A 17081-nucleotide genomic window follows, 5' to 3' on the forward strand; every position below is an offset into this window, starting at 1 on the left:
TCATTGTGCAAGTTCGCTGTGTAATTAATGTCTCGTGTATGTCTTTGTAAATAATTCAATAACTTTTTCTGAAGTGTTTCGCCGTAGTATGTAATTGCAGCCTGGCGCGCCGCGGGACGGAGCTCTCTCCCACGCCGGCCGATTTTCCCCTCCCTCCCCGCCACCCGCGGGCGCCGGCCCGCGGGCGAGCGGGGAGAGGCAGTCGCGTCCTGGTCTCGAGCGGAGACAGACGTGTTCGTTGCTCCGCGAGCCGCGCACGTTGCGCTCGGGATTGAACGTTCGCTCAGTCCGCAGTCGGTCACGGCAGCTGAGCTGCCACCGCGAATCAGCTTAGCATTGTTAACTTACGAGTCATCGGGAGACGTGTCTAGCGGGCAGTTTCTACAACGCGAACGTGGTGCTACGAGTCTCTGAACTTTTCGCTGTCCACGGAACATTACGTAACGGGCCGCGTATGTACAGCGTTCCGTCTTCGGGCCCTTTCTCACTGGGTCAGCCTAGCATTAATAAACTTTACGATTCGCGCCGAAACGTATTTGAGAACCGCCCCGTCATCAGGGAGTCCGTGTCGCCGTGGTAGGGCACTTGTTCCGTGACGGTTCCGCCAGGCTGCGGCAGGACTTTATAAGCGTTAATAAAAGACGGCTCGTGAAATTCGTTAATGCCGTGTTCTGCTTGCGACAACCTACCAACATTCCTCGCAATCACTTCACTCTCCCTCCAGGTCCCGCCTTTCCCGGTCCCGGCCACGTTGGCCTGGACCCACACCTCTCCGACGAGGGCAGTACGGGCATAACAGGACATTTATTTCAACGGGAAAACGGGGACCTGAAGCCGAGGGACGTCAACATATAAGAGGGTAAATCAATAATGAAAACTCGCCTGATTATGCCTGGAAACTTGGTAATGGGGCTTATACCTGGAAACTTGGTACTGGGGCTAAGCAAAAGATAAAGCAACCTATTTGTTTTCCTTTTTTATTTACGTCTTATACTACCGATTGACGTGGAAATTTTTGAAATAAGATATAGGGGGGGGGGTTTATAAATGAAATATTAAAATAATTTTTATTTAAGGGGAGACTGGCCAGGCTACTATTAGGCAACTTAAGTAAGATGGGTGAGTTTGTGTGTTATTTTTTTTTATAAAAGATGCCTCATTAAAATTATACATGAGGATGGTCGATTAAAGTCAGGATTTTGTGCTACCAGAATGTTGTATGACAGCAAAGAGATTTGCGTATTATACTAATCGTATTGTAGTGCAACATAGAACTGTGTTAATATGACGATGTACAATATCCTTTTATTAGTAGAAAGCCAGTATAGATGTTCATTGCAGTTAATTATGTTTTTTTTTCCCTCAGATATATCAGGCAGAAAATATATATTTTAGTCTGATATAAAATAATGTTTGCAAATGGCATATTTCACAAAACTGAATCCAATGAGGAAAATGAGACTCAGTAGGATGGTTATAACCTCAGTAGTGTTTAGCAGACTGCGGTGAGAAAGCCGGGTGCTTGCTTGTTCTTGTCGCAGGACGTGCACATGAAGGCACTGCCATTCCTGCTGTTCGGGGGAGTCGCGCTTCTGGCGGCGTTCGTGTCCTTCTTCTTCCCCGAGACTCTCGGCAGGAAGCTGCCCGACACCATAGAAGAGGTCGACAAACTCTCCTGACTAGCGCCGAGCAGAGAAGAGCTGGTGGAATTGATGTCGGTGGAAAACGAAGAGGAATAGACTCATATAAGTGGGATGCCTAAGCTGCACATAAAGTTCTGCCATTCCCGATTACACCCGAAAAATTCACCTTCGGCCAACCTCGGGTTTATTTATATATGATATATTTATATTTCTCTGTTTATTTTAATGTAGCTAAACTAACCTAACTAACCGTCCATAGTGTTTTAAAGTGTTTTAATGTAGCTAACCTAACCGACCACTTTTAATATTTGAATTCATTTTTCCTGCGTAAAAATAAAACAAATCCCGAAGTTGGCCGAAGGTGAATTGTTCGGGTGTAATCGGGAATGGCAGAACTTTATGTGCATCATAGGTCTCCCCATATAAGTATGATTTGTATTTTCTTCGAGAAAATAAAACGGATTTTAAGTGTGCAGGAGAAGAATATAAGAACAGTAATTTACATCACAGTATTAAAACTCAAATGAATTGAGATACGTTTGTTAGGAAATTCCCCCGACATGCGGGAGCAACAGATTGATAATCATCCAGCTGCATTGTGGCCATCCCCAGCTGATGGTCAGTAGAGCCCCGTCCATATCTTGTAGGAGGTACGCTGTGTGAACTCACCTTAGAATGCTTTTGAGTTTGTTGTTTATCCATGTACTTAAAATGTTATTTCTATAACAAATGAAATGTTTGATTGAATGCGACTTGAAAGAAAATGTTTACAAAGCAGCCGAGAAGCACTAAGTTTTGAAGTGAAATTACATTGGCTTGAATTATTTAAAAGTTGTACGAAATTATGTAATGAGGTAATAACTGTAATTTCTTAAATTTGGGATTTTGATTTATAATATGCATGGCTTATGGCTATCGAGAAACACCGACATGGCTGTTTGCACTGTTACTGTTATGATGTAATGAAGACATCTTACAAATAAATATCGTTACCCTTTGTTATTTTTTTTCTGGACATTGATGAAGTGCAAAATGCATGTTTGATTATGTATTTTAATCACACGTCAATTACAAATTTCGGCTATCCGAGGTTCATAGAACCCCTTGGTGGCTTAATGACTGGAAGCTAAAGTGCTCTAAACACTACTGTGTTACTTGAGTGAGAAATTGATAAACTTCGGCAACCTAATCGACTTAGAACTTTGATCGTCTGTGACTGTGATCGCTGACGTATCACACTCTTGTGGTGAGAGTCGTCAGTTCAATCTCAAACTCTGGCATAAGTATGAAACCAATTTATGAGCAATGTTTCATTTGCCATTATACCACCCACTGGAGGTTGAGGACTGATGCTGTCACAAGGAGCTCCTGCATCTTTAGTTCTCTAACTGATTTTTAAAGGCCATAATTTAATTTGAAAAGTACCCCTTTTCATCCCTGAGTTACCCATGTACCTCGGTGGATTTTTGTGGGCATCTAATCCCCACTCCTTCAAATCGTTTTCGCCTTGCGCCATCTGGCATGTGGTCAGGCAGTGTTTTGTGAGACCGAACAATTCCGGTGTATATTATATAAGGAATTCTAGGACACAGACCCTTGACAACATCTATTTCGGACTGCAGGCAAGTGCCAAGTAAAGAGCTAAATTTATTTAGTGTATTTTTGTATGTGCGGTTGTAGTGGACTTTGGAAGTGTGCTGGGCCCATAACCCAGAGGTCCGTGGATCGAAACCACGCTCTGCTACCACTTTGTAACTGGCTCTCGTGCTGCTAATAAAAATAAATGCCAAAGTGGCTGTAAAAGAAATGGAAGTGTGCGAGCAAAAAGAGAGCTGAGTAAAAAACAATTATAACATCAGAGGGAGCAACGAGAGGCCAGACAAATTAATTTAGATTTTTCCCTAAAACAAGTGGGGAGAGAGGATCGTTATTTGTTGTAAATAAATACTGCAAACATGTCTATTGGCATACCTATTTCGTTTATTAAAAAAGTAATCTTCTTTGGTTATGACGTTACTCTAGATGCATAGCATCATGTTTGGAAATAAAATAATTCACATATGTATGTTAAGTAGGTAGTGCAGTTACGTAATATAATAACCATTACATTAAACTAGGGTAAACTATGTGTATTTTTGTATGTGCGGTTGTAGCAGCACTTCTCAGTGAACTTTGGCCAAAATAAAGGGCCCGCCTGTTAGCAACTGAAAGGTGAGTACTCTTTCCGACCTGGTCACCTTGCCTTCGCTCTACATAAGAGTGAATGCCGATGTAGGGGAGTGTCTACGGGCCCAAACACGTGGACCAGCGAACTGCACTGCCAGCTTCCAGTCGCCATCATCTCTCCCGACTAGATGACATGCCCAGTGGGTCACAGGGGCCGAACTGTCCATCTTCCACCTCACTGTAAAGGCTGCTTTCTGCGAGACTGGCGCCGGGCAACAGTATCATACACGGTCACTAAGCCATGTCCGCCTCGTTACTGCATTGCCAGGAAATGGGCATGTGACAATGTTTAATGATGCCAAGAAGAATAACTATATTAATTAAAATATTATGGACTGAAGGATTGAATCCACAAATAGTGAAAATATTCCTGCGCACATGCATGTCCTAGCTGTTTGCATTATACATTTGGCGAGATTAGGATGTGAAAATATATTGTGCATGTTATTAATCTAGTTATCATTGAGCATCTCCGGTGTAATCATGTATAGCAACATAAAGACAAAAATATATTTGTGCTTAAAGAAATGACAGCCTTTTATGAACGTTATGACAGACCAAAAATGCACATTCAGGTCTCCATAACCAAAGAAACTACGCGATACTGGAGGAGCAAGAGAGAAGTGAAGAGAACCATTTAGTGTACTTAAACGAAATTGAATGTGTAGAGGACCGAATACTGTAAGTTCCAATAATATTATTTGTTATTATTATAGGTTTATCCAAAGAGAATGTTGCCTACAAACCTGAGAAATAATTAAAATAAAGACAACTTGATTGATTTGATTTGAAACTTTTTTTTTTCAAAAGAAACATCATGTGTCTGGGAGCAGGAAGTTCAGCCAGTAGTCAGTCACTGTTGCAAAATTATTGAACCTAACTTCATGAGATCCAGGTTCAAGTAAAATTTTCATGCATGATTCTTTATTTTCTTGGAACTTAGATTACAGGAAACCCGAGGACATTATCGTGAAATGAATAATAATTGAAAAATGGTGTGAGATTTTAAAATTTAGTTACTATGTATTTTTGCATTTAAATATAGTGTGTTATTTTATGAGTCTTATTTTATTTAATGCCTAGTCTTTGAGTAATGTAACAATGTTAACCATGATTTTCCACCTAAGGTATTTTGTGATTAATTATACTATTGCTATACAAAGCTAACCAAAATAATTATTTAGAATTCTTGAGCCGCTGTCCATTTCTTCTGACAGCATCGAGCGACCTTGAGCACAGAGATTACAGAGATATTATTCTTTGGCATCTGGGTTGGAATATACCCTTCCAGCTGAAATTACTGGCACACAACTAATGCAAGACAGACAGCTTCAACAGTTGCAAACGACTTAGTAAAATAGGAAACATAGTGATCTTAACTTTACTTTGTTTACAGCGATCGCTAACGCGTCATGCTCAAGTGACGCGTGTCTTAGATAATATCACACTGCCTAGTGGGATTTAAATTTATAAACACCGAGTTTGGGACAGGAGATTCGAAGCTTACTGTAATCCAAGAAGCCCGTCACACGATGGAAAAATTACGGAATTAAGGCGTCATGGAGTGGTATGTACTCTTCGCCGAGTTAACAAACCAATTCAAAAGCATCACGGCCATGCACCCTCTGGTAAGCAAAATATTACCGGCTACAATATTGTTAAAGGCGGAATGTCTGTTTGTTTTGTCAACTATTTGCTGGAAACTATGCATTTATTCAAGTTAATCTTGCTAATTGGATGAAATGAAAAATAAATGAGGTCGTACAATATAGTAACATGTAAACTGGCAATATAGTAAGGCAATAAATCCTAAAAATATGTATTGACCAGGTGAGACAGAGAACTAATCACCTCCCACTCTTAACAGTTTACAAGCAGGCCCATTTATATATGCCTATCCTATTATGCCCTTCGTAAGTAGTATAGGTTGGCCGGTCCGGAAACAGGCGCCAGGCGGTGTATCGTGATTTTTGGTCTGCCATCTAGGATTGTGACGTCACGCGGCCATTTTGGACTCAAAAATTACCGTTTTGAGGAAAACATTTCTCGTTTCCTTCCTCAAAAATTTAAAAATTAGGATTTCGAAAAACCTCAAAAGTCTTTTGCCTTAGAAAGAACACAAATTCCTAAAAGAGGCTTAAGCATCCTTGTCTACAGCCTCCGGTAAGCCTCTTTTAGGATTATGACGTCACCGTTACAATTTCCGTTACGGTCGCCATCTTGAAAATCCGTAATTTTTATGTTAGAAAATCGGGAAATTTTTTAAAAATCATTTTAAAAAATTAATCAATCAAATAAAATAATAAAAATTTAATAAAATATGACTTAAAAACCACTGTTGCACTTATCATTACGGTTGCCATCTTGGATTAAATAAATGTCGCATGTTTCGTTACGTCCGCCATCTAAGTTGAGTACGATGTCAATGTTACAATTTTCGTTACGACTGCCATATTGGATCCTTTTTATGTTGCATGTTTCGTTACGGCCACCATCTTGAAAATCTTTACTTATTATCTGATTTTAATGAAAAAAGTTCAAAATTCATCAAATAATCAACTTATTAGAATACTGATTGATAACGACATCACTGTAGATACTGCAGCAAGGTGTTTGTTTACCTTGAGAAAGAATGCTAAACGACATGAGAGAAGCGAGTGTAATTTGGGTCCTTGTCAAAAACCATTTAATTGTAGTCAGTGTCAGAAATCCTTTGGTAGAAGATATTACTTGGATCGATATTGCAAGAACTGTACAACTAAGATGAATAAAGATAACGAAGACTGTGCTCCAACATCACGGAAGAGGAACGAAGGCGGAATATTAGACGACACTTATGATTACGAAGAATGTAAAAAAGCTAATGCTAAAAATACTGATATAGATCAAGACAATAATTAAAATTTAAAACAAACGAAGAAAGTAGCAACCTCATTAGAAATGAAAAGATATTTCCACCAATATCTAGTCGTCTCCATGAAAATGTGAAAAATGGAGAACCGCCTGAAACTGACAAGACCGAAGCTGACATGATTGAAGATTGTGGTGACACATCTGAGGCTGACATGATCGATGACTGTGATGGCGGTCTGAGACCAAAACGGTGGAAACGTCGTAATAAAATAAATTATCCTGATCAAGCTTGTGATGCTGACATGATTGAAGACTGTGGTGACACATCTGAAGCTGACATGATTGAGTACTGTGCTGAAGAACCTAAAGCATGCAAGAGCGAAGACTGTGATGGTGGCTTGAGACCAAAACGATGGAAACGACGTAATAAAATAAATTATCCTGATCAAGCTTGTAATAATCACTGGCTCGATGACGAACGTGACCTTGTGGATGGTGTTAAAACGGAAGACACCAGAGATAATAATATTTATTATAAACGTACAAGGAAGATGAACGTAGCAGAAGAGATTGATTATACCTCATGGGAAGATCCTAACATATTGATTGACCGGCTAAGACTTCTACAGGGTTCGCTTTGTGCAGGAAACTATTCGAGCATCAAAGAAATATCCTTCATACTCAAAGAACTGAGGGAAGCTGGCTACATACATTAATGGCTTGAATTAAATGCATGTGTATAAACTTGAAGTAAAATTAATATTTTTTCAAAATGGATTTTATCATTTCTCGAAATCTCATTTCTAAATAAAACTTATATCAGTTGGAGCCAAATGAAGATGAAGCAGATGGAGCTGTTGGAGCTGTTGGAGCTGTTGGAGCATTTGGAGCTGTTGGAGTTTTGGAGCTGTTGGAGCATTTGGAGCTGTTGGAGCATTTGGAGCTGTTGGAGCTTTGGTGCATTTGGAGCTGTTGGAGCTCTGGAGCTGTTGGAGCTGTTGGAGCATTGAAGCTTTTGAAGCATTTGGAGCATTGATTCGGAGCTAAGAATTAGTCGTTTCACGCCTATGCAGGGCTAAATGTTTATAAGATTGCTGGCTTTCGCAAGGTATCCTGTAGTAGAATAGAAATTATGTAATAAATATTATGTTTGTAAAAGAACTTGCTGTCTTTTATTTCTTGAACCTGACACTTTTCTGGTATTAAAATTAAATTAGTTTTAGCTTCGTCCATAGATATAACCAAGTATTGATTCAATATGTAAAGTAATGTGTGATTTTTTTCGGTGAATTTTTGAATTTTTCCCGAACTAATAAGTCAATAAATACAAATATCTAAGATGGCGGTCGTAATGGTTTGAAGGATAATGGTAGTAGATTATTTTAAGTTCTTTTTAGGACTTTGATCATGATTTATTAAAATTATAATTTTTTACTAAAAATTAAATTTTTTGCATTGTGCTAGGATTGAACCAAGAACAGGAATCGATATAATCAATCATTACCTTAATGAGTACTAATGAGTACATTTATTGATGAATTTTGGATTTTTTTCCCGAATTTCTATCTAAATAATTGCACGATTTCAATATGACATGCAAATTCCAACATGGCGGGTGTCACAGTAATAATAAATGATTACTGCACTCTAGCGGGTAAAACTTAAACAGGTCTGATGGTACTGTACTCTATAAGACGAGTACACACAAGATGGAGTCCTCCAGCAGAATAATACAAGATGGTGGCTATGACCTCTAGCATGTGATAGGTCCTGGTAGCATGTAGTGAACACATAATGTCGGATCCATTATGGTCGTCAAGGTCAAATTTCAAGGTCAAGGCCAAATTTCAAGGTCAAAGTTCAAGGTCAAATTTCAAGATGAAGGTCAAATTTTAAGGTAATTGCCAAATTGCAAGGTCAAGGTCGTATTTCAAGGTCAAAGTTCAAGGTCAAGGTTAAAGTTCAATGCCAACAGTTCAGGACAAAGGTATGGTGAACGGAAATTATACTAAAATGTCGCCAGCACACTCTAGCAGACGAAAACAAAATGGCGGCCTCCAGCAGACGAAGACAAGGTGGCGGACATGACGACATACCAGTTGACGATATATACCTTGGTATTGGTGGTGTGAAGTCAGTCTAGGTAGGTTTCGAACCAAGGACGGGAATCGATCTAATCAATCAGTATTCTAATAAGTTAATTATTTGATGAATTTAAATCTTTTTTTCATTAAAATCGGATAATAAGTAAAGATTTTCAAGATGGTGGCCGTAACGAAACATGCAACATAAATAGGAACTAATATGGCAGTCGTAACTTAAAGTGTAACGTTGAAATCGTACTCAACCTAGATGGCGGACGTAACGAATCATGTGACATTTATATAATCCAAGATGGCGACCATAACGGTAAGAGTAACAGTGGTTTTTAAGTAATGTTTTATTAAATTTTTTATTTAATTCGAGTAATAATTTTTTTTAATGATTTTTAAATAATTTCCCGATTTTATAACATAAAAAATACTGATTTTCAAGATGGCGACCGTAACGGAAATCGCAACGGTGACGTCATAATCCCTAAAGAGGCTTATCGGAGACTGTAGACAAGGATGCTTAAGCCTCTTTTAGGAATTTGTGTTCTTTCTAAGGCAAAAGACTTTTGAAGTTTTTCGAAATCCTAATATTTGAATTTTTGAGGAATAAAACGAGAAATCTTTCTTCAAAACGGTATTTTTTGTCATTTTGAGTCATTTTTGAGGAATTTTGAGGAATTTTGAGGAATTTTTGAGTCCAAATTGGCCGCCGTGACGCCACAATCCAAGATGGCGGACCAACTAATACGATCCACCGCCTCACGCCAGTTTCCGGACCGGCCAACCTATATTACTTTCGTATTCACAAAATTTATGTTTTAATATTGCCATTTTGTGTAATGTTTTTGTATTTTGCGATCAAATTCAAAATATAAGAACCTAGGGTGGTGGTATTCATATTTATGTCTTGAGCAATTCCTTCGTCAAGAAATTCTTATATGCATTCTTATTTAAATATTTGGGTGCCATAGACGTTGCTTGAGATTGTCTCAAGAGATCGCAAACAAGACAGTCTTGATGTAGACCATCTTATGATAGTCCCATATTTATTATTTGTGAGAGGGCATTCTCATGTATCATAGTCGTTGCTTGAGAACACCATCGCATAAGCATGTTTCATAGTCGCTGAGGCCTTGCTTAAGAACACGAAAAAGACCGTCTTTGCCAAGACCATTGGAGACATGTCTCAAGCATTTGCTTCTTCAGATCGCAGTGTATAAAATGGCTGATTCTCGTGAACCTCGTATTTTTAAACTTATATAAATCCTATATGAAGTGCTGAAGCAATTAGATATGTGATTTAAATTAATTTAGTGTTTGTTTGTAACTGGTGGTTACATTTTCAAGTGCTAACCAGACCCATTTATTTACATATCAATTACAGAACGAGTACAATTGATGTGGAAGACAATGATTTAAATGATGGTTGATGAAGTTCATGTCACCATCAAAAAATGAAATCTATATTCGTGACACCCAGAATCCATTAAAAAATATTTAAAAAAAAACTGTGGCATTTACAGTAATAAATCATAATCTCCCTCTCAAATTCCTTTGAGCTTCGGTAGTGTCATACATGGAGTTAGGAGTTAGAGTAATAGATTTCGGATTAATATGACAAGTTGGAATGGTATCTATAGTTCAAATCTTGTCATATACCGAACTTTTTTTTTAGTTACAGGTTATTGAATACAAATAAAACTTTAAGAAAAATTTAATTAATAATATTTTTGTTTATATAATTGTTTTAATATATTTAAATATATAGCTAAGTCCATTGGTTTGGTTATTTTATACGCGTTAGGCTTTGTGACACATGTTTTGCTTCTAATAAGATTCAATTACAGGATCACAAGTAACATGAACAAGAAAAATTAAACTATTGTATAAGGAAATGGATGTCTAATTTTATTAATGAATAAACGAACACGTATCCTTTTAACGTTATTTAACTGGAGTTTCAAATTCAATCTTGTTAAGCCTAGATCTAATATTTTTTAAATAATAAAACAACTTAGTTATTTGTATACAAGTGACGCGCAGAAAGTAAAATATCAAAAATTAATTGTAGGTTACATACTTTTAGAATAAAAGTCTGAAATGTTATAACATTTCAATTCAATGGACAGTAACATGTTTACAAACTCCCTTAAAAAACCAATATCTTATCTGTATGAAGTTTTTACATCTCGTTAGAGCAATACCCAATAATTTTCGTAATATATTATAACTGCAAGGGGTGGAAAAAGCATGGGTTAAAGGAGAAATAAATTCATAATTTCCTTCACTATTAAATCTGTTACAATTGATTGTAAATCAACAAATACTAATCAAAACTTTCTTTTGAAACAATTATTGATAAGACTGCAAGGAATAGAAGAAAAAAAAGTTCGGAATGAAAGAAATATTACTTATGTAGGCTACTCTATATACTATCAAATTCATTCTTATTTATTTTTAATCTTTTTAATATTATGTTGAACTTTTGTTGTAGGTAGGTATATAAATTTTGATACAAGCAATTATTACCTACCACAAGGGGGGCGAAAGTACTCAAACACTATTGAAAAAATTTGTCTGAACAATTTTTGAGACGAAATATAACTGTTGGAGGTTGAAATAACAAAAGGGATATAAAAAATTTAAAATTCCTTCCTACGTAGCCTTCACTATTAGATTCGTTCAAACTTATTGTTAAATTTCTGAACATAAAATTTCTTATTTAATTTTAAAATTTCTTTTGCTGTGTAGTTAAATATTATATTTTTATTAAACTAATATTTACGGTACCTTATCCGGAAGCTGAAGCAGAATGACAGTTCCACAAAAAAAAAAAGATCATTTTTTTTAGTTTCTCATTATTTGAAATGTTTTTTAAATCATTTTTTAAAGGCTCGATGCATTTAAAAAAAAAGTAGTTATTCAGTAATAACAGTTATGGAGATGCTTGTTTAGGGTAGTTATACTTGAAAAACGGTATACCAAGTTAATGGTTAATTAAGTTCGGATAACTACATTAAAATTATAGTGGAAATTATTTATTAGTTTAGGTTAGCAACATAAATGATATGGTAAAATGTGTTAAATTGTTTCTTATGTCGTATTAGCGAAAATAACTGTAGAAATGTAGCAGAGCTTTTTTAAAAACAGTTTAACCTATTTTTCATATTATTTTGAAAATAGTATGTTATTAAATCGTTAGATACATAATGTCTTAACGTTCAACTTGCACAGGAAAGCCAAAAGTATAGCAAGATCTTAATAGAAGGTGTGTATCTTTGTGGTTGCAAAACACCTGTGTTTCCAGGTGTGATTCAAGAGTATTAAATTAATAAAAACTCTTCCTCACCTCAAAGTACAAACACACCTCAATTTTGGGGTATCAGTGCTCTGTGTGAAAAGTAGCAGAATATTTAACGAACGAGTCAAGTCGGCAAGATTCGTATATGCTCGGTCTTTTCGGCTGCCTTAAGCGATCGCTTCGTCAAGCCGGAAGTACGTCAAACTAGCTGTAGCTTGAGCACGGAGACTTCATGAAGCTGACGTGTCCCGGCAACAGCTTCCGGTGCTGGAGTGGCTTAAGGTGGGGTGAAAAAAAACCCTGGGCGTAGAGTGCTCACACGTCGTCGCCGAACAGCTCCTGCAGGTGGGCAGCGCACCTGTTTGAGAGGGGCTGTGGAGGGGAGGGATCAAGTAAGGTACGAGGAAGGGGAGTCAGCAGGCTACTCCAAGGGAGAGGGGGGAAGGTAGGAATCCTAGAGCGAGCTCCCAAAGGCCGCTCCAGAGGAAGGGTGGGGGGAAAAGGATTCTAGAGCGATCTCCCGAAGGCCGCTCCAGGGGAAGGTAATCTAGAGCGAGCTCCCGAAGGCCGCTCCAGAGGAAAAGGGGGGGGGGGGGAAAGGATTCTAGAGCGAGCTCACGAAGGCCGCTTCAGAGCAAGGGGGGGGGGGGAAGGATTCTAGAGCGAGCTCCCGAAGGCTCCTCCAGAGGAAGGGGGGGGGGGGTAGGATTCCAGAGCGAGCTTCCGACGGCTGCTACAGAGGAAGGAGGAAAGGATTCTAGAGGAAGGGAGGGGAAAGGATTCTAGAGCAAGCTCCTGAAGGCCGCTCTAGAGGAAGGGAGGGGAAAGGATTCATGAGCAAGCTCCTGAAGGCCGCTCTAGAGGAAGGGAGGGGAAAGGATTCTAGAGCAAGCTCCTGAAGGCCGCTCTAGAGGAAGGGAGGGGAAAGGATTCTAGAGAAAGCTCCCGAAGGTCGCTCCAGAGGAAGGGAGAGGAAAGGATTCTAGAGCGAGCTCCCGAAGACTGCTCCAGAGGAAGGAAGGGGGGCGGAGAGAGGGAGAGAGAGAAAGAGAAAAGATGAGAGTGCAATAACTTTTCCACTGCAGTATTACTTTCCAAGTTTATTAAATTATTTCACATGGTGGGGAGCTCTGGCTAGGTAAGTATATACCAAGCTGATATACAATTCCCCCATACAATGATTACTGATACAAGAGGGACACATTACAAAAACAGGTCATCATCTGTCACCCAGCAACCAGCAATCAAGGTCATTATTTTTTAACAATTCAGACCACATAGCACTGTCAAGCATTTAACATCGTACATCAACTATACAATATATACACACTGTAACAAATGGCAATAACGATTGGTGCCATCTAGGTTTGGTTGTGGTACCAATCGTCGCCTAGACCACAAGGCTTGCGTAGAGAAGCCTGTGGGACACCGCTTGCTTTGGGGAGGTGGCCATGTTGGTATCAAAATTGTTTCTTTGCCTTGAATGTCGGCCGAGGCCATAATGGTGGAAGTGACAATCTCCCCCCCCCCCCCTTCTTTGGCCTCGGTTGGGTAATGACATATATAATTTTTATTTCACTTGCCTGGGGTCAGCATGCTGGGCTTCAGTCCCAGGGCTGGCCACTGCACTGAACCTTATGTTAGCCGGTAACAGGCTGGTCTGACCAGCTGTTCCCGTGGTCATAGTGTCCTGAATGTACGGCCCTCTCCTGGTGGAGGGGTTTTTGGACAGATATGTTTTCTGTCTTCATGGCTGCAGGTGAATCCTGTTCTGGGGAATCCATATTCCTCGGTCTTGAAAGGACTCTTTATTCTGGTTGCATCTTGCCTTTATGAAGGTGCCGCTCAGCGGCTGTCTCCATGACGTCATGGTCGATTTCCCCTTTGGGGTTTCTCCTTTCTAGCACCACTGAAAAACACTGCCTGAGTTATTTTGACTCAGCTTGGTTGTGACAGAGCGTGGGGAAGGAATTTCTTGGGGTCGCTGGTTCCCTTGCATTAACACAACCATAGGGCGGTCTCTTTGTTGTTCCGTGCAGATTCCAGAATTAGAGTTAACACCACTTTTATTAGGGGCATTAGGGTCACACACTCCTTTGGTGCCCCAGTTAAGAGTTCGGCGGGATGTTCGTTCGAAGTGTATATAGTTTTATCTTCGAAGTCCAATGTCGCCTGCTGCTGCGTGAGCCAATCTTGGCCCAGCACGAGTTCTTCTTGAAGGTCCTTTGCGACTAGACATGGGATCTCCATCTCCACATCGGCTATGCAGCATTTTACCTCAGCATTGCCCAGTAAGGTCATGGTGGATCCCTGGGTGGCAAGCTGGGCCATTTGGGGTTGTGACATAATAGGGGTCACTGTTATCTGCACAACACTCTCGCGCACATAATTAGTGGTGGCGGCCGAGTCGATAAGGGCCTGAATGGGCTGTGAGTCCAGTTGCATCTTGACTCTTGGCAGTTCTTGTTGTGGGTGGTGCTGTATGCACATAATGCTCGGGGTTGGTCTACTTTCGAGCCGAGCTTGGGATTTGAGGTCTTCTACCTTGGGTGTAGGGGTAGGGTCCATTGGCACCACTTTTTCCCTCCAGGGGCCTACTGTGTTGAGGCTGTTCCTTTCAGACTGTTTGCAGCGGAGCACTGGACAGTCTTGGTAAAAGTGTTGTTCAGGACAGTGCCAACACTTCTAACACTTCTACAATATTTTGTTGGGGGTAGCATATTCTTGTACCAGGTTTGGTGGTGATCAAGATTTACTTGTTACAGTGCCCTTAGTTTCGAGACAGTCTCGCTGCACGGCAGTAACTCGAACCATAAGTTAGGATAAATTCTTGGGAGGTGGATGCCGCAGAAATGGCCGTAGGTTGAGCCGCACCAGCTCCAACAAGGTAGGGAGAAATTCATTTGGGTCTCTCCCTGGGTGTAGCCTCTCAAAAACTTTCCTTTTCTGTAGTAAGAAACTTTCGACATCCTCTCCTTCCTTTTTTTTGGTACCATATAATTGGGGGGTAAGCTTTGCCAGTCTTGGCTGGTTTCCAAAATGGTTCAGGAAGCCCCCTGTGAACTCTTCCCAGGTGTCATACAGCCCTTCATGGTTATTCCACCATCTAGAGGCTTCCCAAAGTAGTAATGGACCTATCCAGTCCACCCATTCGGTGGGGTGGATTGCATATGCCCGTACGGCTTGCTCCCATTGGTGGACGGATTGCACAGGGTCCTCATGATCCTGACCTCTAAAGGGCCGAAGTGCACTTGCAGATCTTGTACTTGAAGGTGCAGTGGGATTAACTCTACACTGGACACAGGTAAATGACATCCCGCAAGGTTCAGTGGTGTATCTTCCCAGCCTAGACAGGCGAGATGGTAGTTGCGATGGCAGGCCTGGCAGGTGATGAGGACTAGGGCTGTCCCAGGGCATTTCGGCGCAAAGTAGCGCCGGGAAGCTGGAACTGTTGGCTTCTTCTCCACCAGACGTTGTCTGCAGGGCTGGCATATGTGGATATATGCCTGTTCAATGACTTGTTCCATGAAACCAAGACATTGTAGGTGAAACTGGGCATTGCAGCCTACACAACGAATGCTTGGTCCATCTGGTGCACTGCAGCGAGGTGCTGCACAGGATCCAGAAGACATCTTTCAGATGGGTTGGGCGCCACCAGGTTTTTACTGCACTCCTGGAAGTGGATGTTGCTCCGGCTGTGATGAGAAGCTCTAGGGGTGGTAGGTCGTGGTCCTCAGCCTATCTAGACTGACAAGGGCCCCACGTTGGGCGCCAAATTGATGTGTCCCGGCAACAGCATCTGGTGCTGGAGTGGCTTGAGGTGGGGTAAAACCCCCACCCCCTGGGTGTAGAGCGCTTACACGTCGTCGCCGAACAGCTCCTGCAGGCGGGCAGCGCACCTGTTTGAGAGGGACTGTGGAGGGGAGGGGTCAGGTAAAGTACGAGGAAGGGGAGTCAGCCAGAGCCCTAGAGCGAGCTCCCAGAGGCCGCTCCAAGGGGGGGGGGAGAGGTAGGAATCCTAGAGCGAGCTCCCAAAGGCCGCTCCAGGGGAAGGAAATCTAGAGCGAGCTCCCGAAGGCTGCTCCAGAGGAAGGGTGGGGGAAGGATTCCAGATCGAGCTTCCGAAGGTTGCTACAGTGGAAAAGGGGGGGGGGAAGGATTCTAGAGCGAGCTCCCGAAGGCCGCAACAGAGGAAGGGGGGAAAGGATTCTAGAGCAAGCTCCCGAAGGTCGCTCCAGAGGAAGGGAGGGGAAAGGATTCTAGAGCGAGCTCCCGAAGACTGCTCCAGAGGAAGGAAGGGGGGCGGAGAGAGGGAGAGAGAGAAAGAGAAAAGATGAGAGTGCAATAACTTTTCCATACCAAGCTTATATACAATTCCTCCATACAATGATTACTGATACAAGAGGGACACATTACAAAAACAGGTCATCATATGTCACCCAGCAACCAGCAATCAAGGTCATTATTTTTTAACAATTCAGACCACATAGCACTGTCAAGCATTTGACATTGTACATCAACTATACAATATATACACACTGTAACAAATGGCAATAACGATTGGTTTGGTTGTGGTACCAATCGTCGCCTAGACCACAAGTCTTGCATAGAGAAGCCTGTGGGACACTGCTTGCTTTGGAGAGGCGGCCATGTTGGTATCAAAATTGTTTCTCTGCCTTGAATGTCGGCCGAGGCCATAATGGTGGACGTGATAAAGCTTATCTTGTTCACAGACTATGAAACATGGATATTGAAATAGCTGCCTTGAGAAACAAGACTGTCTTCACCAAGATGGACTCTAGAGATTGCTCAAGACACGACTATTAATACCAGCCATACATTGTCTATTTCATGCATGTATTGGGTTATTACACAGTATTGCCGTCCGCCGCGGTCTCATGTTCGAGGTCGGGCGCAGGTCCTAGCGGGGTGGCTGGCTTTCTTATAGATTTCTGTTCTGGAAGG

At 41.0% G+C, this 17081-nt stretch overlaps 1 protein-coding gene across 1 annotated transcript in view; it reads left to right on the plus strand.

The window, feature by feature from the left end:
• Positions 1-2641, plus strand: part of LOC134541950 (organic cation transporter protein) — a 111621-nt gene extending 108980 nt beyond the window's left edge. The window contains exon 11 of the mRNA XM_063385707.1: positions 1542-2641. Within this exon, the coding sequence (XP_063241777.1) occupies positions 1542-1679 (138 nt within the window). The 3' untranslated portion in view covers positions 1680-2641. The remainder of the gene's footprint in view (positions 1-1541) is intronic.
• The last annotated feature ends 14440 nt before the right edge of the window (positions 2642-17081 follow it).

Source organism: Bacillus rossius (assembly GCF_032445375.1).
Source record: "Bacillus rossius redtenbacheri isolate Brsri chromosome 4 unlocalized genomic scaffold, Brsri_v3 Brsri_v3_scf4_2, whole genome shotgun sequence".
In the NCBI taxonomy this organism is placed as follows: domain Eukaryota; kingdom Metazoa; phylum Arthropoda; class Insecta; order Phasmatodea; family Bacillidae; genus Bacillus; species Bacillus rossius.